The 26,877-nt window shown below is 44.5% G+C and overlaps 1 protein-coding gene across 1 annotated transcript in view; it reads left to right on the top strand.

The window, feature by feature from the left end:
- Positions 1-19,649, top strand: part of LOC139475881 (cation-independent mannose-6-phosphate receptor-like) — a 72,207-nt gene extending 52,558 nt beyond the window's left edge. The window contains exons 37-43 of the mRNA XM_071259093.1: positions 715-807; positions 1,202-1,383; positions 5,383-5,501; positions 5,664-5,749; positions 7,314-7,481; positions 8,137-8,212; positions 14,882-19,649. Of these exons, the coding sequence (XP_071115194.1) occupies positions 715-807; positions 1,202-1,383; positions 5,383-5,501; positions 5,664-5,749; positions 7,314-7,481; positions 8,137-8,212; positions 14,882-15,043 (886 nt within the window). The 3' untranslated portion in view covers positions 15,044-19,649. The remainder of the gene's footprint in view (positions 1-714; positions 808-1,201; positions 1,384-5,382; positions 5,502-5,663; positions 5,750-7,313; positions 7,482-8,136; positions 8,213-14,881) is intronic.
- Positions 19,650-26,877: the final 7,228 nt, after the last annotated feature.

Raw genomic sequence — 26,877 nt, 5'->3', positions numbered from 1 at the left:
GCTTGACGTCCCTGCCAAGATTATAAACTATGTGGGATAGGCTGATCTCTCAGTAGACAATGTAAACCTCACAAAGTCACATACTCACATACTGAATCCATTGCCTGCTTCATTGATTTCACAAAGAAGGATGTGTGTTGACAAGTATTACAAACATACTTCCATTGCATTGAGAATTCATTTGAATTCATTTGAATTTGTGTATCTAGGTGACCATTATGTATGTGACTTTGTCGACAGGCTGATGTGTGTAATATGTGACCTGTGTGAGTGTCTACAGGCTGATGTGTGTAATATGTGACCTGTGTGAGTGTCTACAGGCTGATGTGTGTAATATGTAACCTGTGTGTGTGTCTACAGGCTGATGTGTATAATATGTGACCTGTGTGTGTGTCTACAGGCTGATGTGTATAATATGTGACCTGTGTGTGTGTCTACAGGCTGATGTGTATAATATGTTACCTGTGTGTGTGTCTACAGACTGATGTGTGTAATATGTGACCTGTGTGTGTGTCTACAGGCTGATGTGTGTAATATGTGACCTGTGTGTGTGTCTACAGGCTGATGTGTGTCATATGTGACCTGTGTGTGTCTGCAGGGTGATGTGTGTAATATGTGACCTGTGTGAGTGTCTACAGGCTGATGTGTGTAATATGTGACCTGTGTGAGTGTCTACAGGCTGATGTGTGTAATATGTGACCTGTGTGTCTACAGGATGATGGAGGCAGTACAAGACAGTAACGGTATCATCATAGATCCGCGGTCCAGTGGCATGGTGGACATCAGGAAACTCTCCACTTCACATCGGTAAGTACAGGGACACTGGGACACTGGGACACTTCATCAGTGTGGTTTTAGGACAGTTTCGTACATGACCGACCAATCTACAAGCAGTTATCTGTTGTGAGTTCTACTCTACTAGATTCTACTACTACTATTATTCAATGAAGCTCCAAGGTGATGATAATGAAGCATGGTTGTTCAGTGAAGATATGTGTCCATTGAAAGAAATTGCAGTTCATTTCATCACCTGAACATCCTACAAGCTCGTGCCATGGCTCCATGACTTCTCGCAGTCTGTTTGCAAGGCAGGAAACAAACATGCATAAATCAAAGAGTAAGGTATGATCAATTTTGACGACAAGAAAATCTTTTGTGTAACAGCCATGTTTTAACTTGAACAATGTCTTGTTTCTTCCAGCGACCACATCGTACATGAGAGGAGCAAGGACAACTTCATGTACGCCATCAGCCTGGAGGGAAAACTGGAGTCCACCTCGGCCGGATCCTGTGTCGGGGCAGCTGTGTGTCAGAGGAAACCACAGGACTCCAATGTCAATAACAACCTCGGCACATTCACCAGCAGGAAGTACTTCTTTAAAGGTAACACTGGATTTAAAAATTGAATTCTCAGGCTCATTTTGCTCTTAGGTGAAGAGGGCAGAAGGATTTTTTTAGTTTTTGTGATCAGATATAGCGATCAGATTTGTGTGTCCGTTTTTCGTTTCCTGAGAAGAACTCCGAAACCATTAAATATATCTTGTTGAAACTTTTGTCTAATGTAGATTAGTCTAGTGGTGAACTGGTGCCTTTGGATGATTAGGGATTTTTTTTCATTTTTTTTTAGGCGTTTTCACGACAACAATTAATTCAATGTCAGTTGTCAAGCATGCTTGTAGTCAGGTGATCACAGTATGGGAATATGTGCAGGCATCAAACACTCAATAACACATGCAAATCTGAAAGAAAGTAATGTTTATCTCACTAGTGTGTGCCCCACATCCATGCTTGTTGACCACAGTGTGTCCTCAGAAGGTTGAGAGTTGGTGCCCCACATCCATGCTTGTTGACCACAGTGTGTCCCCAGAAGGTTGAGAGTTGGTGCCCACATCCATGCTTGTTGACCACAGTGTGTCCCCAGAAGGTTGAGAGTTGGTGCCCACATCCATGCTTGTTGACCACAGTGTGTCCCCAGAAGGTTGAGAGTTGGTGCCCACATCCATGCTTGTTGACCACAGTGTGTCCCCAGAAGGTTGAGAGTTGGTGCCCACATCCATGCTTGTTGACCACAGTGTGTCCCCAGAAGGTTGAGAGTTGGTGCCCACATCCATGCTTGTTGACCACAGTGTGTCCCCAGAAGGTTGAGAGTTGGTGCCCACATCCATGCTTGTTGACCACAATGTGTGCCCCACATCCATGCTTGTTGACCACAGTGTGTCCCCAGAAGGTTGAGAGTTGGTGCCCCACATCCATGCTTGTTGACCACAGTGTGTGCCCAGAAGGTTGAGAGTTGGTGCCCCACATCCATGCTTGTTGACCACAGTGTGTCCCCAGAAGGTTGAGAGTTGGTGCCCACATCCATGCTTGTTGACCACAATGTGTGCCCCACATCCATGCTTGTTGACCACAATGTGTGCCCCACATCCATGCTTGTTGACCACAATGTGTGCCCCACATCCATGCTTGTTGACCACAATGTGTGCCCCACATCCATGCTTGTTGACCACAGTGTGTCCCCAGAAGGTTGAGAGTTGGTTCCCCACATCCATGCTTGTTGACCACAATGTGTGCCCCACATCCATGCTTGTTGACCACAATGTGTGCCCCACATCCATGCTTGTTGACCACAGTGTGTCCCCAGAAGGTTGAGAGTTGGTGCCCCACATCCATGCTTGTTGACCACAGTGTGTCCCCAGAAGGTTGAGAGTTGGTGCCCACATCCATGCTTGTTGACTACAATGTGTGCCCCACATCCATGCTTGTTGACCACAATGTGTGCCCCACATCCATGCTTGTTGACCACAGTGTGTCCCCAGAAGGTTGAGAGTTGGTGCCCACATCCATGCTTGTTGACCACAGTGTGTGCCCACATCCATGCTTGTTGACCACAATGTGTGCCCCACATCCATGCTTGTTGACCACAGTGTGTTCCCCACATCCATGCTTGTTGACCACAGTGTGTCCCCACTGAGTGTCGCCTGAGTGTTGAGATAATAGTTATTAAAACAAACTTGTTTGCTTGGCTTACTCTTGATTATCCGTAGGCTGACATGACAAACTGGTAGGTGCAATATTGTTAACTGCAGCATTAACCAACATCTCACTCATTCACAGGACTAGAAAAGGGATTTTGGTATAGAAACCACATCTTTAAAGGCCGCAAATGTACCAGTACAATGACGTTCTCCTTCAAAAGAAATTCTTACATGACGTTTTAGAATCCTACACTCCGATTAAACATTAATTGAATACCGTTTTTACTTGAGTATAGTGCGCACCCATGTATAATGCGCACCCCCCTCTAGCAGGTTCAGTATTTGGGAAAAAAAGAAATTTGATTATTATGCGCAGAAAAAAATTACACCGTACCCTTTCAGCGAAGTCCGGCAAACAAACGGGTGATGAGAAACTTCGTCAGTACAAAATCGAAATTTGAGATAAAAAATCACCAGACATGTTTATTTACCGTTTAGATAGTATTTATTGTTCTGCTAGGCATTGTTTGATATCTAGGGATTAAGATTACCTTGTGTATTTTCTCGTAAACTAAGCCGGAAACAACAATAAGCTGTGCACATGTTTTCTTGGAATTGACCGGTGATTTGGTCAAGACACACTCATTGATAAAACTTTATAGGATTTTTAACGCAAGGGTCGGCAACAATTGTACCATCAACAAAGAAGCGCCATTTTGTGAATTGGTGTATATAGAATTATGAACCCGTGAGAAAATATATCAGCTAGAGCGAAGACTCGCAGTTTGAATTCAGCATCGTAAGCATGGCGTTTTCGTTTCAAACTCATGATGAGAATGTCAGTCAGTAAAAATATACCAACTTTTATTACCCCCTTTACACCACTATTGTATGTTAATCCAGTTGAATTAAATAAACTATTATACTATGAACACATTGATGAATACAGTTTATTAAACTAATCTCTCGAAAACAAAGGAATTAAGCCCCTACTCCCAACACGATCGCTAGGCACCCACAACTTGAAAATGTTTGTGTAAACAACATGACAATACCAATCGGCCCCTTATTATCAGTGCTCATTTCCTTGCGTACCGTGTTGCTTTTTAAACAACAGGAAGCAATCACAGTGGTCACCATTTGTGACGTCACCGGAAACAACTGATCACATGTTTTTGCAAATGGCGAACGGAATAACTCGCAGATACAGTTGTTTATTTGCCTCTTTCAATAAAGGTAGACACTTGTTCACTATCAATTTATGAACTTTGCAAAACGTACGTAATAGCTATTGGCAATTTCATCTGGCGATTATATATTATACATTGTTACATGTAAAGATTGTGGAGTTTATGAAGAACGATAAACTTTGAACATTCAATTGAAAACTTATCTGAAGTAGCAACATGCATAAACAAGTTTTAATAATGACAACATTGCTGTATAATAATAACTTCATTGATAATTTATAACAATAATGGCTCTAGTCGCGGCAACTTCCAAACTTTCGGGAAGTTGTAATCTATCGGACCGTCATTCAGGCGATGTTTCTGACAGATTACGATCTGAAAAATACTGTCATGAAAGTGTATCCCGTGGATAAGCCAACCCCTTCCTACAGAATCTTTTTTCTGGTCCTCAAAAGTCGGCTTATACGCGGTCATATACGGTATCTGAAACTATTCTTTTTATCAGGAATAATATATTTCATTATTTTCTTAATTATATGCAGCCTTTACTAAACATATTTAAAATAATAATAACCCTAAGCGAAGCAGCTGATCGCTATTCCCGGGTATTATTTTTTACATGGAACCAGTCTGACCAGTCACCATGGTCAGACCAAATACAGTGTATGACTTTTAACGAGTCAAAGTATGTCATTTATGATATATGTATCCATTCTCTGTCAACTAAAGTTTGTTTCAAGGCGTCAATAGCGGTATTCTGACCGTGGTTGCTGTTAATAATGGTGAGTTGTGCGATCTTCCGATTGCTTCACACACGATTTCGCCGAAATTAATAAAAACAATATTAAAAGGAATTTTGAATAAAATTAATGAAATAAGTTACAAACACAAGTCCAGATATACAAAGAACACTTTTTATAGCCAGACAGTGTAATTACATGATTATTTTTGCATACTTCAGTTTGGATTTGTTGACATGGTATTTCCGGTGTTTCGTGCTCACGGTAATGTCTTTCCATGGGGGAAAAAACATCCAAACTCTTAATTCGTGTATAATGCGCACCCCCTTCTACACAGCTGTCTTTTTTTTTTTAAAAGTGCGCACTATGCTCAAGAAAATATGGTACTCATTAGAACATGATATTGAAATCTCTTATTTCACAAACAAAACCGATGGGTAATTTCAAATACTGAGTTTACCATGTTTACTGTTTCAGATGATCAGCTGGAAGTTGTGTACACCTCGCCAGACAAGTGTGTGGGGAGAGATGGTCACAGGCTAGCCAAAAACATCTCCACTGCCATTGTGTTTAACTGTGATAGGTTGAAAAATAAGGTGAGCTATTTGAACAGTTTAATACTGGAGTTTAAGGTATACACAATATACACGTTAGGACGATGGAGACCTTAGTGGCATCCATTGTTGTAATGTAATGGTAAAAGGCCATCCCCAGCTCATCTACTTCTCAGTGTAAAAATTATCCTTCATTTGTTTCAGAGTGAGCCAAGCTTGACATACAAGTCTCGCAACTGTTTCTACCTGTTTGAATGGGATACAGATGCTGTGTGCTTCTCTGCGGCTGTGTAAGTCTCTCATCGGACAAAACTATTGGGTCACACACATCAGGCAACAGTATTGGGTCACACATCAGGCAACACTATTGAGTGACACATCAGGCAACACTATTGGATCACACGTCAGACAACACTATTGAGCCACACATCAGGCAACACTATTGGGCCACACATCAGACAACACTATTGGGTCACACATCAGGCAACACTATTGGGCCACACATCAGACAACACTATTGAGCCACACATCAGGCAACACTATTGGGCCACACATCAGACAACACTATTGAGCCACACATCAGACAACACTATTGGGCCACACATCAGACAACACTATTGGGCCACACATCAGACAACACTATTGGGTCACACATCAGGCAACACTATTGGGCCACTCATCAGACAACACTATTGGGTCACACATCAGGCAACACTATTGGGTCACACATCAGGCAACACTATTGGGTCACACATCAGGCAACACTATTGGGCCACACATCAGACAACACTATTGGGTCACACATCAGGTAACAGTATTGGGTCACACATCTGGTAACAGTATTGGGTCACACATCAGGTAACAGTATTGGGTCACACATCAGACAACACTATTGGGTCACACATCAGGCAACACTATTGGGTCACACCCATCAGGTAACAGTATTGGGTCACACATCAGACAACACTATTGGGTCACACATCAGGCAACACTATTGGGTCACACCCATCAGGTATAATGACTTGGGCACACACATCAGGTATAATGACTTGGGCACACACATCAGGTATAATGACTTGGGCACACACATCCGGTATAATGACTTGGGCACACACATCAGGTATAATGACATGGGCACACACATCAGGTATAATGACTTGGGCACACACATCAGGTATAATGACTTGGGCACACACATCAGGTATAATGACTTGGGCACACACATCAGGTATAATGACTTGGGCACACACATCAGGTATAATGACTTGGGCACACACATCAGGTATAATGACTTGGGCACACACATCCGGTATAATGACTTGGGCACACACATCAGGTATAATGACATGGGCACACACATCAGGTATAATGACTTGGGCACACACATCAGGTATAATGACTTGGGCACACACATCAGGTATAATGACTTGGGCACACACATCAGGTATAATGACATGGGCACACACATCAGGTATAATGACTTGGGCACACACATCTGGTATAATGACTTGGGCACACACATCTGGTATAATGACTTGGGCACACACATCCGGTATAATGACTTGGGCACACACATCAGGTATAATGACTTGGGCACACACATCAGGTATAATGACTTGGGCACACACATCAGGTATATAGAGACTTGGGCACACACATCAGGTATAATAACTTGGGCACACACATCCGCTAAAATGACTTGGGCACACACATCAGGTATAATGACTTGAGCACACACATCTTGTTCATCTTATTGATCAATACTTATGTAGTTGTAATATATTATGGCAAGTAAGTTCAGTAAGAAATATTGTTACTGGAAAAACCAACAGGTCATTATTTTTTGTGGCACAGAGATGTTCAGCATGTGGCTGTCAACGGCGCTGTTGGTGACCAGACTCTGGGTAATGGCGGCAAGTCCAGCAGCATCAAGCCCAAGACTGTGGGTGTCATCATCTCTGTGTTCCTGTCAGTAATCGTCATCTGCATCGCCCTCATTGTCTTCCATAAACCAGAGAGGAGGTACGTACACACAATACCGCAGCAGTGAGGGAGTGAATGTGGCATTGTACGCCTGAAATATAATGCTACACTTACTGTGAATATTGTAAGAACTGCAACACCTTATTTAGCATTGTTAGAGAAGTAAGATCAGTTTTTGAAATTGCCAAACAGGCAGATTTGCAAAGGAATAAAAGTATTTTCTTTCTTTCTAAACAAATATTTTGTATTTCAACTACAGTGATCAGTGGGATCATGATCTATCATAGATTTGATACCGCTGACAGAGAAGAAAGGGTTAATTGAACTTATATTCAGAATTTGTACTTGGAATAGTTTGAATGTGCATCTCCCTCTCCGTGGTAGAGGGTTCAATCCCTGGCCACTTCATACCAAAAGATGATAAAAGATAGTACTTGTTATTACCCTGCCTGGCGTTCGGCAATAAGGGTCTAAAACAAGGACTGGTTGGCTCGTGTCAGTATACTATGTCATGTAAAAATCCGGCATGGTATCTCAGTGGGCTAGCACTATAAATTTGGCGTTAGTCCAGACTAGTACAGGCAGCCACACATGAGCATGCACCTCACTATGTAAGTGCAATCATCTTGAACACAACGTTAAACCCCATATAACCTCACCTCACCTCATTCATGAGTACCTCGCTTCCTTTCAGAGCTGCATTTGCGTCCAGAGTTAAGAGAACTTGCAGATGTCCGACACAAACTGAAAGACATTTCCAGTATTCTGTGGTGAGTGATGGAACACTTTAGATGAACATGTACAGGTCACTTGACTAAATAGGTATAGTGTGTATTGGGATCCAATATCGCACACTGGATAAAATTTGTGAAAAGAAAAACACATCAAACCCTTGAAATCCCTACCTGATCTGCCTAGGATAAAGGCCTACCCCAGAATATACCGTATATCACTGTGTATAAGGCGAGTTTTTCGTACCTAAAATGAGGGGGTTAAGAAGGGGGGTGGACTTATACACGGAGTCAAAGATCTCACATTTTTTTCCACTGGCGATGTCAACCGGCATCCGAAGGCCAGCCCAGCATTTGACAATAAAACTTCGCATTTCGTCCTAAATAACTGTTCCAATAACTATTTCCATACATAAACATGATATATATCTCTTTTCCTTGAATAAAGTTTGATAATTTCTGCAAATAAAGTTGAAATGACCCTCGCCTCGATGCAGATTGTCAAACCAGTAAAACAATCAACATCCGGGAGTAGAGAGCCGGAAGTACTGGTAAGCATTTGCATATTGCACATGTGACCCAACATGTGATAACCGGTGAAGCTGAAATCAATTCCTGCTGTTTTTACAGTTGTATAAACAAGTGTTGGAGACGGTGTGTATTAGTGATTGTGGAATAAACACGCTGAATGTGAAGCAAACATAAGTCTAGTTAGTTACAACATAGTTAATTGGCGATTAAATTACTCACCATTGTCTCTTATATGTTATTACTTATAAATGAATTTTATTTTACGGGCACCAATTTGGTAAACACAAAATGGCAACATGTGCTGGAGTTACACACGCGACCAATCATCGTAGAAAAAACAACGCAAGATAAACATATTTTTATTGCATATATAAGGTTTGTGTGCGCACTTGTGATGTGCTTCATTCCAGGTCGCTTTATACACGGAGTATAGGATTTTGGGTTGATTTTGAAGGCCTGTACAGGGGGTTCGTCTTATACGTGGGGTCGCCTTATACACAGCGATATACGGTAAATCTAAAAGAATTAAGAAACAATGTTTGCTATGTTCTGTGCAATACCTCACAGAAGTCAAATAAGCCCTACACTGTGCATGAACTTGATGCTCATTTTGTGGAGACATACTGCTGATGCATGATCTGAATGCTAGTTGTTTGCATCACTCACTGGCTCCCTTTGACTTGACCCAAGCCATGACTCGGTGCATTGGCTCACAGTGGTTACTGCACTGCAGTGTGGATGTCTTCACGGGTGATGGAGGAACACTAATCTGTGTTGACAGCATCTGTACCCTAAAGCATTCTCAGGCTGCTTCACAGTATTACCCCAGTCAGTGGAACAGTCTTCTCCCTGGAGACTACACGACCCATCTGCCTTGTGTAAGTGTTAGGTTTTGCGTTCATGTTGCCATCTCATCCAACTGGGTTGCAAGCTGTTAGCTGGGTGAACAGAGGCCTATTTTGAACAAAGTCACGTGTTGATAACCTGTGATTGAGTGTGGGGCATGCCACCATCCACCTACTCTCCTGTCTGGATGTTTTTGCTTCGCCTCATTTGTGACCTGTGAACCACTTTGCCACCACTTTGCCATGAAGTGATAACACAAGCCGACTCCCTCTCATCCTGCAACGTCATCATCCTTCAACCTCTTCATCTCTGGCTTAGCTTCACAAGATTTGCTATGCAATGAGGTTTTCAACTATTGGAGATTTCCTCACTTGCTGAACTATTCCTCCCCTTGTCAGCTGCTGTCATTGCATAAATCCTTCACCAGATTAGTAACTTCGGGAAGTCTGGAGATTCTCATCCCATTTGCCTTAGTGTGTTCACTTTCGACAATCCAGATACTTCAGATTTCTGTACATGTAACTTCAGGGATAGAGGTACAGCTTGTTGATGGTGACATCTAGGGGTTGAAGGGTGGAGGTAGAGGTTGTTGAGGGTGACATCTAGGGGTTGAAGGATAGTGGTACGGCTTGTTGAGGGTGACATCTAGGGGTTGAAGGGTGGAGGTAGAGGTTGTTGAGGGTGACATCTAGGGGTTGAAGGATGGTGGTACAGCTTGTTGAGGGTGACATCTAGGGGTTGAAGGATGGAGGTACAGCTTGTTGAGGATGACATCTGGGGGTTGAAGGATGGTGGTACAGCTTGTTGAGGGTGACATCTAGGGGTTGAAGGATGGAGGTACAGCTTGTTGAGGATGACATCTGGGGGTTGAAGGATGGAGGTACAGCTTGTTGAGGGTGACATCTAGGGGTTGAAGGATGGAGGTACAGCTTGTTGAGGATGACATCTGGGGGTTGAAGGATGGTGGTACAGCTTGTTGAGGGTGACATCTAGGGGTTGAAGGATGGAGGTACAGCTTGTTGAGGATGACATCTAGGGGTTGAAGGATGGAGGTACAGCTTGTTTAGGATGACATCTAGGGGTTGAAGGGTGGAGGTTGTTGAGGATGACATCTAGGGGTTGAAGGATGGAGTTACAGCTTGTTCAGGGTGACATCTGGGGGTTGAAGGATGGAGGTACATCTAGGGGTTGAAGGATGGAGGTACAGCTTGTTGAGGATGACATCTTGGGGTTGAAGGATGGAGGTACATCTAGGGGTTGAAGGATGGAGGTACAGCTTGTTGAGGATGACATCTTGGGGTTGAAGGATGGAGGTACAGCTTGTTGAGGATGACATCTAGGGGTTGAAGGATGGAGGTACAGCTTGTTGAGGATGACATCTGGGGGTTGAAGGATGGAGGTACAGCTTGTTGAGGGTGACATCTAGGGGTTAAAGGATGGAGGTACAGCTTGTTGAGGGTGACATCTAGGGGTTGAAGGATGGAGGTACAGCTTGTTGAGGATGACATCTTGGGGTTGAAGGATGGAGGTACAGCTTGTTGAGGATGACATCTTGGGGTTGAAGGATGGAGGTACAGCTTGTTGAGGATGACATCTAGGGGTTGAAGGATGGAGGTACAGCTTGTTGAGGATGACATCTGGGGGTTGAAGGATGGAGGTACAGCTTGTTCAGGGTGACATCTAGGGGTTGAAGGATGGAGGTACAGCTTGTTGAGGATGACATTTAGGGTTTGAAGGATGGAGGTACATCTAGGGGTTAAAGGATGGAGGTACAGCTTGTTGAGGGTGACATCTAGGGGTTGAAGGATGGAGTTACAGCTTGTTGAGGATGACATCTAGGGGTTGAAGGATGGAGGTACAGCTTGTTGAGGATGACATTTAGGGGTTGAAGGATGGTGGTACAGCTTGTTGAGGGTGACATCTAGGGGTTGAAGGATGGAGGTACAGCTTGTTGAGGATGACATCTAGGGGTTAAAGGATGGAGGTACAGCTTGTTGAGGGTGACATCTAGGGGTTGAAGGATGGAGGTACAGCTTGTTGAGGATGACATCTAGGGGTTGAAGGATGGAGGTACAGCTTGTTGAGGATGACATCTAGGGGTTGAAGGATGGAGGTACAGCTTGTTGAGGATGACATCTAGGGGTTGAAGGATGGAGGTACAGCTTGTTGAGGATGACATCTGGGGGTTGAAGGATGGTGGTACAGCTTGTTGAGGGTGACATCTAGGGGTTGAAGGATGGAGGTACAGCTTGTTGAGGATGACATCTAGGGGTTGAAGGATGGAGGTACAGCTTGTTGAGGATGACATCTAGGGGTTGAAGGGTGGAGGTTGTTGAGGATGACATCTAGGGGTTGAAGGATGGAGTTACAGCTTGTTCAGGGTGACATCTGGGGGTTGAAGGATGGAGGTACATCTAGGGGTTGAAGGATGGAGGTACAGCTTGTTGAGGATGACATCTTGGGGTTGAAGGATGGAGGTACATCTAGGGGTTGAAGGATGGAGGTACAGCTTGTTGAGGATGACATCTAGGGGTTGAAGGATGGAGGTACAGCTTGTTGAGGATGACATCTAGGGGTTGAAGGATGGAGGTACAGCTTGTTGAGGATGACATCTGGGGGTTGAAGGATGGAGGTACAGCTTGTTGAGGGTGACATCTAGGGGTTAAAGGATGGAGGTACAGCTTGTTGAGGGTGACATCTAGGGGTTGAAGGATGGAGGTACAGCTTGTTGAGGATGACATCTTGGGGTTGAAGGATGGAGGTACAGCTTGTTGAGGATGACATCTTGGGGTTGAAGGATGGAGGTACAGCTTGTTGAGGATGACATCTAGGGGTTGAAGGATGGAGGTACAGCTTGTTGAGGATGACATCTGGGGGTTGAAGGATGGAGGTACAGCTTGTTCAGGGTGACATCTAGGGGTTGAAGGATGGAGGTACAGCTTGTTGAGGATGACATTTAGGGGTTGAAGGATGGAGGTACATCTAGGGGTTAAAGGATGGAGGTACAGCTTGTTGAGGGTGACATCTAGGGGTTGAAGGATGGAGGTACAGCTTGTTGAGGATGACATCTAGGGGTTGAAGGATGGAGGTACAGCTTGTTGAGGATGACATTTAGGGGTTGAAGGATGGTGGTACAGCTTGTTGAGGGTGACATCTAGGGGTTGAAGGATGGAGGTACAGCTTGTTGAGGATGACATCTAGGGGTTAAAGGATGGAGGTACAGCTTGTTGAGGGTGACATCTAGGGGTTGAAGGATGGAGGTACAGCTTGTTGAGGATGACATCTGGGGGTTGAAGGATGGAGGTACAGCTTGTTGAGGATGACATCTAGGGGTTGAAGGATGGAGGTACAGCTTGTTGAGGATGACATCTAGTGGTTGAAGGATGGAGGTACAGCTTGTTGAGGATGACATCTTGGGGTTGAAGGATGGAGGTACAGCTTGTTGAGGATGACATCTGGGGGTTGAAGGATGGAGGTACAGCTTGTTGAGGATGACATCTTGGGGTTGAAGGATGGAGGTACAGCTTGTTGAGGATGACAACTAGGGGTTGAAGGATGGAGGTACAGCTTGTTGAGGATGACATCTAGGGGTTGAAGGGTGGAGGTAAAGCTTGTTGAGGGTGACATCTTGGGGTTGAAGGATGGAGGTACAGCTTGTTGAGGATGACATCTAGGGGTTGAAGGGTGGAGGTACAGCTTGTTGAGGATGACATCTTGGGGTTGAAGGATGGAGGTAAAGCTTGTTGAGGGTGACATCTAGGGGTTGAAGGATGGAGGTACATCTAGGGGTTGAAGGATGGTGGTTCAGTTTGTTGAGGATGACATCTAGGGGTTGAAGGATGGAGGTACAGCTTGTTGAGGGTCACATCTAGAGGTTGAAGGATGGAGGTACAGCTTGTTGAGGATGACATCTAGGGGTTGAAGGATGGAGGTACAGCTTGTTGAGGATGACATCTAGGGGTTGAAGGATGGAGTTACAGCTTGTTCAGGGTGACATCTGGGGGTTGAAGGATGGAGGTACAGCTTGTTGAGGGTGACATCTAGGGGTTGAAGGATGGAGGTACAGCTTGTTGAGGGTGACATCTAGGGGTTGAAGGATGGTGGTACAGCTTGTTGAGGGTGACATCTAGGGGTTGAAGAGTGGAGGTTGTTGAGGATGACATCTAGGGGTTGAAGGATGGAGGTACAGCTTGTTGACGATGACTTCTTGGGGTTGAAGGATGGAGGTACAGCTTGTTGAGGATGACATCTAAGGGTTGAAGGATGGAGGTACAGCTTGTTGAGGGTGACATCTAGGGGTTGAAGGATGGAGGTACATCTAGGGGTTGAAGGATGGTGGTTCAGTTTGTTGAGGATGACATTTAGGGGTTGAAGGATGGTGGTTCAGTTTGTTGAGGATGACATCTAGGGGTTGAAGGATGGAGGTACAGCTTGTTGAGGGTCACATCTAGAGGTTGAAGGATGGAGGTACATCTAGGGGTTGAAGGATGGTGGTTCAGTTTGTTGAGGGTGACATCTAGGGGTTGCAGGATGATGGTTCAGTTTGTTGATGGTCACATCTAGAGGTTGAAGGATGGAGGTAGAGGTTGTTGAGGATGACATCTAGGGGTTGAAGGGAGGAGGTGGAGGTTGTTGAGGATGACATCTAGGGGTTGAAGGATGGAGGTACAGCTTGTTGAGGATGACATCTAGGGGTTAAAGGATGGAGGTACAGCTTGTTGAGGGTGACATCTGGGGATTGAAGGATGGAGGTAGAGGTTATTGTGGATGATATCTGTTCAGGGCATCTGGGCTCCAGAAGTGTCGCTCATTCCTTAGGGTGCACTGTCACAGGTACGCTGCTAGTGAACCTTCAATAATAGTCCTTCAGTTATGAACACACAACGCCATTTAGAAAGTCATCAAATGTAACAAATGTTATTTTTGGGATAACACTTTCTTAGTAACGTACAGATTCTAGTACTTTTGGGGGGTTTAGTGCCATCCGGGGAAGCTTCGATGGCTGTGTGGGTTAGGTTGCTGAATTTGTGTGCAGGTGATAAGGTGCCTCACTCTGGCAGTGTGGGTTCAAATCCCGGATGGGACTCTAGAATCTGTACTTTTCTAAGAAAGTGTTTTTCCAAATATATAATTTATTACAGTCCTTCATTTGTTCCACAATTTGAATCCCAGATCAGCCGATCATGATTCTTGGTTTGTCTGCACCTTACCCATGCCATGAGTTTACCAAGCGTTGAGGAACCTTATCACTTCAGTCTTTCCTCCCACATTAAACTTGACATGCAGTGAAGTAACTGAAGCCCTTTAAACCCAACTCCCTCACTTTTTCAGTTGACCCAAGATGATGTGGACCCAGAGGTGGATGACGATTTCTTCATGGATCATGACAATGATATCACAACACTACCCAATACATCCACGGACACTACATTACAGACGACGGCACAAGTCCGGAGTTACCATGACGACAGTGATGACGACCTGCTGGCATGAAGAATACATGTGTACTTTTCATAACCATTGATCACATATGCTAATGACCAAGTCATAATATGTCATTGTCTCATCAAAACTCACATGTTAGCTTCACTACATATGGCTATTTATTTTTCTTGTTTGTGTTGGTTCAATTGGTTTCACTGTGTTTAGGTCTGAAAGTAGACGGCCATGACTAAATTACATGCCTGAGAGTAATTATCAGGAAAACAACTTGCAGGAGATTATATGCATAAAAAACATTGGGGAAAACAAATATAACATGCAATATTTTAGTCACACTTCTGTTTACACTGAGAGGGTACAGATTTTGGATCAGGGTTGTATCCATTAGCAGCCGGGGGCATGGGTGGCCCAGTCTGAGGCTGTGCAAAGTTTGTCTTAGACTTGCCAGAAACCTATGATCTTCAGATTGAAATCCTGGTTCACATGATTCTGTGTCTTGGTTTGTCAGCATCATACCTGTGCTCATCGCCTTCACCAAAGTAGTAAACGTCTGAGACCTGCATCACTTCTTACCTTCCCACATGAGATGCAACTGAACTTTTAAGCCAACCCCATATTCAAACCCAGTGCTGTGCTGTGCTGTGCTGTACAGGCTTGCATTCCTTAGGCATTAGCTATATAGCCATTTTTTGAAAAATGTAACCATAAAATTATGTCAAAATCTTTCAAAATGTGTGTCTAACCTTTACATGTCCAAACAGCGTATTCAATACCTCTAGGCTTATTTACCATACCACATCAATAACCCCAATGTTATTTGTAATTTGTGTTGTGTTTTGGGGCTTGACATCATCAAAATGTGGGTACTTCCACATCATGTGCATGTTCCAACTTAGATACATTTATGGGTACAGGGTGAACCTGGTGTATATGTTAACATGCACCTGGTGCAAGTTCCTTTATCTGGCCCTGTACTGGTACATGTCCATCCAAATGTTACATGCTCCTGTGACATGTACCAAGCTTTTCCTTTTTTTTTTAAATAAGCAATAAAATGTTTGGTATATTTGGAGTTCAGGGTGCCGTTGTACAAAGCGATCTCAACGCTAAGGTGATCGTAACTCCCATACCTTAACATAGACTTACAACAGTCGTAGTGTACAACGACACCCTGAAATAGAAATAGACTGGGTAATTATTGGTCGTTTGAATATGTTTGATGTCAAGATTTTTAGAAATGTGGCTTTCACATAACAGTGCTTCATATATTGTGAAATATCATGTCTTGTGATCATCACTACTTACTGTCTACACTTGAAGGTATATCACTCACAATTCAGTGAGAACTGTGAACTTGTTTTGTTCCAAATGTTTTCTCTTCAGAAGAAGAATAGTAACATGTGACCTCTCCCAGTGTCAATGAAGTGAGTATGCCAGTATCAAGTATCTATGGGGCACTATGAAACACTGTGCAAGTTGCCTCCCTTAGTGGTGCCAGGATTATGGGTTCAAATCCCAGAATCACCCTGATGATGATCTCTGGCCTGTCAGCACCACTCTCATGCTTCCTTCACCAATAGGGTAAATGTGTTGGACCAGCATCACTTTGGGCTTCTTGTAATATTACACGACATTCGGTGAACCTGTAGTGACACCTTGTTATCCAGACCTGTTAGTCTGGCTGAATGGGTCATTGTTGTGTATGGTGTACTGCAGAAATGTACCCTGGCTGGAATAATAATAGAGAAATATACCTCAGCTGTACAAGCCAATTAACGTATGCACAAAAATGTTTTTTTGAATTGTAAAGTTTTATTGACCTGGAACAGTGATGTCAATATGAAATTGATTGTATTTGAACACATGATTCGAGCAGCGAAAGGTCCAATGCCTACGCCAACCCATACTGACTGATTTCGCTGAGGCTTGACATTCCCCAAGTCTGCAGAGGTACTGGAAGCAAGGGCTGAATTTAGAATGGAATCATCCTGTGACTCAAGTGCTATGCATTGGCCAGTGTGGGTACATTCCTGTTGTCTGGTTCTGGGCAGGGTATATTTCTGTAATACCCAACACCATGACCTCTTCATCATTGTATGTATTGTTGAATACCCCTGGTGTCATTGTGGTTGGATTGTTTCCAAAATAATACCCCAACCTAGCATTTTGAAACTCATTTATGTATATATCCTTGTACAACATGTGGATTGCCAACAAACAAAGAAACAACATCATTATTGAAGTTGGCTTCTGTATGATTCCACTGTAGTGTCTCGGACCGGACACGTGTCGAGGGTGATCAATAGATGGCTCCAGCTGTGTTTTGTCACGACATTGCTCATGTGACATATACTAGTTCAGTGACATAACTGTCGTCTGTATGGTGTCCTGCTGAATGTGTGTATGGGGGGGGATGTTTTCACCAGGTCTGTGTGGATGAGATGTGTTGAGGTTGAAGATGTGTGAATGCTCCAGTTATTGTAGAATGCAATGTCTATGTTATACAGGCTGGTGTGGCCTTGTGTGTGTAGACCAAGGCCCCTTGCATGTGTTATTGGAGCTGGATTTGTCTGGAGGTCTTTTGTCATTTTGGAAGAGTTCGCAATGAAAGCCTCATTTTCTGATTATAATGTCCAATGATTTGTGTTTTTAAATGACAAATTTCTTTTCAAAATTAATTTCATGCCATAGAGGTAATTTTGAAGGTTAAAATGGTTAAATATTTTTAACACTTGAAGAAACAGCACTCATATCACAAATAAGACTTTGCATTTGACAATTTCACAAAGAGACTATTTATGTGATTCACTCTTATGATGACATGAGTTTTGCAAACATATCACCGAACACTATGTTATTCAGCCCGAATGTGTATATTTTCTTTGTTTTGTATATAATGAACCATCTGCCAAATATGTTCAATAACATTTGTTTACACTGGGATCAATGGGAAGCCTTGGCTCTCTCCCTGTGCTTGTTTCAACATGCGTTCAATGTATCTCAGTTTGCCATGTCATCATCCCATCCACCAGTAACAAACAAGATGATACAGATCTGACAGGAATTTTATTTCTCTCATCAGGGTTTTGCCATACACATATATTTATCCTGTTCACATTTAAATTGAGAATGGACATAAAGAATGCGTTGCCTGTGGGACAGAAACATATTTGTCTTTACGAATGATTGAATTTATCAATAATGTAAATTGCCTGTTTCTATTCACTGACATTTGCTGGTACCAGACTCTGTCACACAGTTTAGGTCTCTCTGAAGCTGGGATATTTACCATTGCAGTGTAAATTGATTTGCTCACTGATATGTGTTAGTGGCATGGGTCACTAGTCGTCACTGGACTATGCTTGTGGGTTTCATCAATGTGGTAAGCAGCAACCATGTGGGGATACAGGGTAGATGGTGGTACCCAGCAACCAGGGCTTGTCCTCGGAGGCGACCAAACGGATTGGGAGGTCAGGTTTGGTGACTTTCACTGGGTGTCATCTTACTGTCACAATGTGAACAATTGCTCATGATATCAATCACTGGTTTTTCCATTCGTCACCACTCGCCCCTTTCCATAACGTGCAAGTAGACTTGTCCCCCTATCCATGAATGTTATGTGCGAAAATACGACAAACCAATGAGAATGTGTGTGTGATTTCAAGTTCTTCGTCAAAGAATCCCTCAGAAATAATTTTTGATTTTACATATGTCTTGCATCTAAAAATATACCCAAGACACAGTTAAATGTCATACTGTATAATTCCGCACGTCCCAATGTGCTTTAAATTGCATCTGAAAAATATGTAATATATGGGGAAATATTTGTGAACCGTTACGCAAAGCGTTGACAATTGATTTAGGTATTCCCGTTTGCGCTAAGACAGAACCCGGTCGCAATAACAGGAATAACACAAGTTGGAAACGAATGTGGTTTTTCTGGTCCACACTTGTTGAGAAAAGTGGAGCTGCACAAAGACCAAGCTCTGTCTATGTGGGTATTCTTCTCACATTGATCTGACATTACTAAAACACTGCTCAAAGCACTCATCAACTACAAGTCGAACTCAAGACCATAGATAACTTGTTTTTTACCCAAATCCCATCACACCTCAGTAGTTCTGTATAAATTTGCCTGTATGTTTTACATCACAGCCTGCTCAAAGGCCAATATTTATCCCCAAGTCTGCAGCAAAGTCACTAATTATTCCTATATTGGAATTTATAATTTCCAAATTCATGTTAATATCGTGAGTGAGTTGAGTTTAACACCGCTTTTAACAGTATTCCAGTTATGTCACGGCGTGTCAGCTTAATGTGGAAAGAATGCCTGAAGTGATGCAGTTCTCATGGTTTACCACTTCGGTGAAACCCACCAGCCCGGTATGGTGCTGACAAACCTAGAAACATAATTGGGGCGAACCAGGATTCGAACACACAATCATAGGTTTCTGGGGTGCCCAAGGGATGCCACTCTGCAAAGCGAATCGCAGCGCCTTAGACGACTGGGCCACCCGTACACCCTAATATAGTTATAACTAATGTTACGACTTTGCAGAGGAATCTTGTATATCACAATAAGCAGAAATGATTAAAATATCTCAGGATTTAAGAAAATAACTATAAAAGAATCCCAGTTTTGATCAAAATATTGATCCCTTCCCCCCCCCCCCCCCCCCCCCCCCCAGTTAGCCTACCTAGGGCACTTAGTATAGAGTCGTAGATAGATTCCAGGCTTGTAATTATGATATTTGTACATTGACACCTGCAATACTGCTAGTATTTAACACATGTGGGTTTCAGATTACAAAGGGATTCATGTAGTTTAATGTTTCACCAACTCTGGTGCATTTAATGTAGAATTATTTTGCGCCGAGATTTCACCCTCCAATTTATGTTTTGTGTGAATTTCAGAATAATTATTCTACTACTAAGTTATATTTTATGACCACTGGGATGTATTTTTATTGAGACAAATACTCTGAATAATATATATGTATTTTGTAACCATCAGTGTAAATATTGGTGTCTTCCCAATAGACTTTAATTGGTACGTCTACACCCGTAGAGATTGCTGGGACGTGTATTACATGTAAATACTACTTTCCTACACACTCACTGAAACACACAGAACCTGCTGCCTACCCCACTGTGGCAATTACCTTACTTCTACAACAGTATTAAATAAACTATTTTCACTGGAAGTGTTTATTTAGCATTAAGCAAATGCCAAATGAGACGCTGATTCACCTGTTTAATCAATCAGCACAGTTGATTTGACACTGAAATGAATGAAAATCTATTATTCCATGTGATTGTTATAATGATGTACAGTTGCACGTAGAGATCACTGGTAAACTATTCAACTATCCAGAGGATTCTAGTAAAGCACAAGTTGGATAGTTTTATAGAGAATTTGAAGCTCACGGCTCTGTACATATACTGTTGGAAACAGATGAGTTATACATGGAATAACATTTTCAGAACTGGAAATTACTATTCCCTCGTGAATGAAGGTTGTCGCCTGAGGATCCCTTCTTCCACTGGGACATTACCACTAATTCCCCATACTTGTTGCTTCTTCTCTAAGTACTGCATTGCCAGGTACCTAAACTATCTTTGGTGATATGATATGTTTCGTGTGATGTTTACAGCAAATTGTTTCCCTTTATAACTGTTCCCTTTGTTCTTTTCATCAGTATATAGTATGTGAGTAACTATTGCTTTGGTCATATCAGCAGTACTGGCACATTGGCTGCCAGTGTATCATGTACCATGTAGAAAAGTTAGCTCACAATTAAAGGAGGTTAGTTGTTCAGTGCTTGAAACTATTTACTTACTGGGTATGAAAACATTTATGTCATTTATGCTTTTGGAGATTTGTGCATTGAAGTACTTAATCATTCATTTGATGAGTTAGTCTCACGATCAGGAATGTCATGCTTCCTAAGTCTCATTGAAAAAATATCATCATCACTCAATCTATGTGTAGCTAACCCAAAGGGGTCTGCACAGTATCTTCCTAGGATGGTGAACGATTTGGGCCATATTCAGCTTTGTTAGGTCAGACATTGATGGGATATATATAACTGCTGTGAATGAAATAGTGAGGGAAGATGTCAACACGGTTAAGCGGGTGGGTATTTTTTCCTTTTTTTTTCTTTCAATAACCACACAACAAATTGTTTTGACCAAACATCTTTACATCTTTATTTTGACAGATTGTAAATGATGCATCACAGATTGTTTCTTTGTTAAGCTGTGCTTTGTGTGGCTTGTCCGACGTTGGTATATTGGATTTTTATTTATGAACAGTTATGAAAGCTGTGATATTAATGTTGTGATGTTTGCATGCAGAAGATGAATATGATTCATTACAATAAATTATTATTTTTGGTATCATGTCTAAAAGTTTGTAAGGAATCTACCCTGCAGCAGCGGTTGGTCCATGACAGCAGAGTATTTAAGTTGGATAGATATACATCAGTGGGGACATCAATTAAGTTGTTTGTGGATAATAAATTGATATACTGTTTTGTGTTGTTGTTATCAGTATTTGACTCAATATAATATATACTAGGCAAAATAGGGCTCATGCTTACTGTGAAGGCTACTAACAGAGGAACTGGTTCTCCACCACCTGATGCTCCTCACTTGTCTGAATGACAGGCAAGAAATGGATCCCAGGTACCCCGTGCTTGTTGCCTCATTATTAATTCCTGGGGGAAATCAGGTCCCCAGTGCTGTACCTGGTTGAAATTAAAGGGTGACAATAGTTTCACAATGCATGTTGCCTGAGCGATATCCAGGGGAATGTAGGCCACAAATGCATCCTGCTTCTGCCTGGAGGGAATTACAGGAAGGATAGGTTGCCAGTACATCCTGCTTGTGCCCTGAGGGACTTACAGGAAGGATAAGTTCCCAGTACATCCTGCTTGTGCCCTGAGGGAGTTACAGGAAGGATAGGTTGCCAGTACATCCTGCTTGTGCCCTGAGGGACTTACAGGAAGGATAAGTTCCCAGTACATCCTGCTTGTGCCCTGAGGGAGTTACAGGAAGGATAGGTTGCCAGTACACCCTGCTTGTCCCCGTAGGGAGTTACAGGAAGGATAAGTTGCCAGTACACCCTGCTTGTCCCCGTAGGGAGTTACAGGAAGGATAAGTTCCCAGTACACCCTGCTTGTCCCCTGAGGGAGTTACAGAAAGGATAAGTTCCCAGTACACCCTGCTTGTCCTCTGAGGGAGTTACAGGAAGGATAAGTTGCCAGTACATCCTGCTTGTGCCCTGAGGGAGTTACAGGAAGGATAAGTTGCCAGTACACCCTGCTTGTCCCCGTAGGGAGTTACAGACAGGATAAGTTCCCAGTACATCAAGCTTGTCCCCTGAGGGAGTTACAGGAAGGATAAGTTCCCAGTACACCCTGCTTGTGCCCTGAGGGAGTTACAGGAAGGATAAGTTGCCAGTACACCCTGCTTGTCCCCGTAGGGAGTTACAGGAAGAATAAGTTCCCAGTACACCCTGCTTGTCCCCGTAGGGAGTTACAGGAAGGATAAGTTGCCAGTACACCCTGCTTGTCCCCTGAGGGAGTTACAGGAAGGATGAGTTCCCAGTACGTCCTGCTTGTGCCCTGAGGGAGTTACAGGAAGGATAAGTTCCCAGTACACCCTGCTTGTCCCCGTAGGGAGTTACAGGAAGGATAAGTTGCCAGTACACCCTGCTTGTCCCCGTAGGGAGTTACAGACAGGATAAGTTCCCAGTACATCCAGCTTGTCCCCTGAGGGAGTTACAGGAAGGATAAGTTGCCAGTACATCCTGCTTGTGCCCTGAGGGAGTTACAGGAAGGATAAGTTGCCAGTACACCCTGCTTTTCCCCGTAGGGAGTTACAGGAAGGATAAGTTCCCAGTACACCCTGCTTGTCCCCTGAGGGAGTTACAGGAAGGATAAGTTGCCAGTACATCCTGCTTGTGCCCTGAGGGAGTTACAGGAAGGATAAGTTGCCAGTACACCCTGCTTGTCCCCGTAGGGAGTTACAGACAGGATAAGTTCCCAGTACATCAAGCTTGTCCCCTGAGGGAGTTACAGGAAGGATAAGTTCCCAGTACACCCTGCTTGTCCCCTGAGGGAGTTACAGGAAGGATAAGTTGCCAGTACACCCTGCTTGTCCCCGTAGGGAGTTACAGGAAGGATAAGTTGCCAGTACACCCTGCTTGTCCCCTGAGGGAGTTACAGGAAGGATAAGTTGCCAGTACACCCTGCTTGTCCCCTGAGGGAGTTACAGGAAGGATGAGTTCCCAGTACGTCCTGCTTGTGCCCTGAGGGAGTTACAGGAAGGATAGGTTCCCAGTACACCCTGCTTGTCCCCTGAGGGAGTTACAGGAAGGATAAGTTGCCAGTACACCCTGCTTGTCCCCGTAGGGAGTTACAGACAGGATAAGTTCCCAGTACATCCAGCTTGTCCCCTGAGGGAGTTACAGGAAGGATAAGTTGCCAGTACATCCAGCTTGTCCCCTGAGGGAGTTACAGGAAGGATAAGTTCCCAGTACACCCTGCTTGTCCCCGTAGGGAGTTACAGGAAGGATAAGTTGCCAGTACACCCTGCTTGTCCCCTGAGGGAGTTACAGGAAGGATAAGTTCCCAGTACACCCTGCTTGTCCCCGTAGGGAGTTACAGGAAGGATAAGTTGCCAGTACACCCTGCTTGTCCCCGTAGGGAGTTACAGACAGGATAAGTTCCCAGTACATCCAGCTTGTCCCCTGAGGGAGTTACAGGAAGGATAAGTTGCCAGTACATCCAGCTTGTCCCCTGAGGGAGTTACAGGAAGGATAAGTTCCCAGTACACCCTGCTTGTCCCCGTAGGGAGTTACAGGAAGGATAAGTTCCCAGTACACCCTGCTTGTCCCCGTAGGGAGTTACAGACAGGATAAGTTCCCAGTACATCAAGCTTGTCCCCTGAGGGAGTTACAGGAAGGATAAGTTCCCAGTACACCCTGCTTGTGCCCAGTAGGGAGTTACAGGAAGAATAAGTTCCCAGTACACCCTGCTTGTCCCCGTAGGGAGTTACAGGAAGGATAAGTTCCCAGTACACCCTGCTTGTCCCCTGAGGGAGTTTTAGGAAGGATAAGTTTCCAGTACACCCTGCTTGTCCCTGTAGGGAGTTACAGGGAGGATAAGTTCCCAGTACACCCTGCTTGTCCCCGTAGGGAGTTACAGGAAGAATAAGTTCCCAGTACACCCTGCTTGTCCCCGTAGGGAGTTACAGGGAGGATAAGTTCCCAGTACACCCTGCTTGTCCCCGTAGGGAGTTTTAGGAAGGATAAGTTCCCAGTACACCCTGCTTGTCCCCTGAGGGAGTTTTAGGAAGAATAAGTTCCCAGTACACCCTGCTTGTCCCTGTAGGGAGTTACAGGGAGGATAAGTTCCCAGTACACCCTGCTTGTGCCCTGAGGGAGTTACAGGAAGGATAAGTTGCCAGTACACCCTGCTTGTCCCCGTAGGGAGTTACAGGAAGAATAAGTTCCCAGTACACCCTGCTTGTCCCCTTAGGGAGTTACAGGAAGGATAAGTTGCCAGTACACCCTGCTTGTCCCCTGAGGGAGTTACAGGAAGGATGAGTTCCCAGTACGTCCTGCTTGTGCCCTGAGGGAGTTACAGGAAGGATAGGTTGCCAGTACACCCTGCTTGTCCCCTGAGGGAGTTACAGGAAGGATAAGTTGCCAGTACACCCTGCTTGTCCCCGTAGGGAGTTACAGGAAGGATAAGTTCCCAGTACACCCTGCTTGTCCCCGTAGGGAGTTACAGGAAGGATAAGTTCCCAGTACACCCTGCTTGTCCCCGTAGGGAGTTACAGGAAGGATAAGTTGCCAGTACACCCTGCTTGTCCCCGTAGGGAGTTACAGACAGGATAAGTTCCCAGTACATCCAGCTTGTCCCCTGAGGGAGTTACAGGAAGGATAAGTTGCCAGTACACCCTGCTTGTCCCCGTAGGGAGTTACAGACAGGATAAGTTCCCAGTACATCCAGCTTGTCCCCTGAGGGAGTTACAGGAAGGATAAGTTGCCAGTACATCCAGCTTGTCCCCTGAGGGAGTTACAGGAAGGATGAGTTCCCAGTACGTCCTGCTTGTGCCCTGAGGGAGTTACAGGAAGGATAAGTTCCCAGTACACCCTGCTTGTCCCCGTAGGGAGTTACAGGAAGGATAAGTTGCCAGTACACCCTGCTTGTCCCCGTAGGGAGTTACAGACAGGATAAGTTCCCAGTACATCCAGCTTGTCCCCTGAGGGAGTTACAGGAAGGATAAGTTGCCAGTACATCCTGCTTGTGCCCTGAGGGAGTTACAGGAAGGATAAGTTGCCAGTACACCCTGCTTTTCCCCGTAGGGAGTTACAGGAAGGATAAGTTCCCAGTACACCCTGCTTGTCCCCTGAGGGAGTTACAGGAAGGATAAGTTGCCAGTACATCCTGCTTGTGCCCTGAGGGAGTTACAGGAAGGATAAGTTGCCAGTACACCCTGCTTGTCCCCGTAGGGAGTTACAGACAGGATAAGTTCCCAGTACATCAAGCTTGTCCCCTGAGGGAGTTACAGGAAGGATAAGTTCCCAGTACACCCTGCTTGTCCCCTGAGGGAGTTACAGGAAGGATAAGTTGCCAGTACACCCTGCTTGTCCCCGTAGGGAGTTACAGGAAGGATAAGTTGCCAGTACACCCTGCTTGTCCCCTGAGGGAGTTACAGGAAGGATAAGTTGCCAGTACACCCTGCTTGTCCCCTGAGGGAGTTACAGGAAGGATGAGTTCCCAGTACGTCCTGCTTGTGCCCTGAGGGAGTTACAGGAAGGATAGGTTCCCAGTACACCCTGCTTGTCCCCTGAGGGAGTTACAGGAAGGATAAGTTGCCAGTACACCCTGCTTGTCCCCGTAGGGAGTTACAGACAGGATAAGTTCCCAGTACATCCAGCTTGTCCCCTGAGGGAGTTACAGGAAGGATAAGTTGCCAGTACATCCAGCTTGTCCCCTGAGGGAGTTACAGGAAGGATAAGTTCCCAGTACACCCTGCTTGTCCCCGTAGGGAGTTACAGGAAGGATAAGTTGCCAGTACACCCTGCTTGTCCCCTGAGGGAGTTACAGGAAGGATAAGTTCCCAGTACACCCTGCTTGTCCCCGTAGGGAGTTACAGGAAGGATAAGTTGCCAGTACACCCTGCTTGTCCCCGTAGGGAGTTACAGACAGGATAAGTTCCCAGTACATCCAGCTTGTCCCCTGAGGGAGTTACAGGAAGGATAAGTTGCCAGTACATCCAGCTTGTCCCCTGAGGGAGTTACAGGAAGGATAAGTTCCCAGTACACCCTGCTTGTCCCCGTAGGGAGTTACAGGAAGGATAAGTTCCCAGTACACCCTGCTTGTCCCCGTAGGGAGTTACAGACAGGATAAGTTCCCAGTACATCAAGCTTGTCCCCTGAGGGAGTTACAGGAAGGATAAGTTCCCAGTACACCCTGCTTGTGCCCAGTAGGGAGTTACAGGAAGAATAAGTTCCCAGTACACCCTGCTTGTCCCCGTAGGGAGTTACAGGAAGGATAAGTTCCCAGTACACCCTGCTTGTCCCCTGAGGGAGTTTTAGGAAGGATAAGTTTCCAGTACACCCTGCTTGTCCCTGTAGGGAGTTACAGGGAGGATAAGTTCCCAGTACACCCTGCTTGTCCCCGTAGGGAGTTACAGGAAGAATAAGTTCCCAGTACACCCTGCTTGTCCCCGTAGGGAGTTACAGGGAGGATAAGTTCCCAGTACACCCTGCTTGTCCCCGTAGGGAGTTTTAGGAAGGATAAGTTCCCAGTACACCCTGCTTGTCCCCTGAGGGAGTTTTAGGAAGAATAAGTTCCCAGTACACCCTG

Source organism: Haliotis cracherodii, unplaced genomic scaffold (genome assembly GCF_022045235.1).
Source record: "Haliotis cracherodii isolate W230 unplaced genomic scaffold, xgHalCrac1.p SCAF_3, whole genome shotgun sequence".
Classification (NCBI taxonomy): domain Eukaryota; kingdom Metazoa; phylum Mollusca; class Gastropoda; order Lepetellida; family Haliotidae; genus Haliotis; species Haliotis cracherodii.
This window is presented reverse-complemented; position numbering and strand designations above follow the sequence as displayed.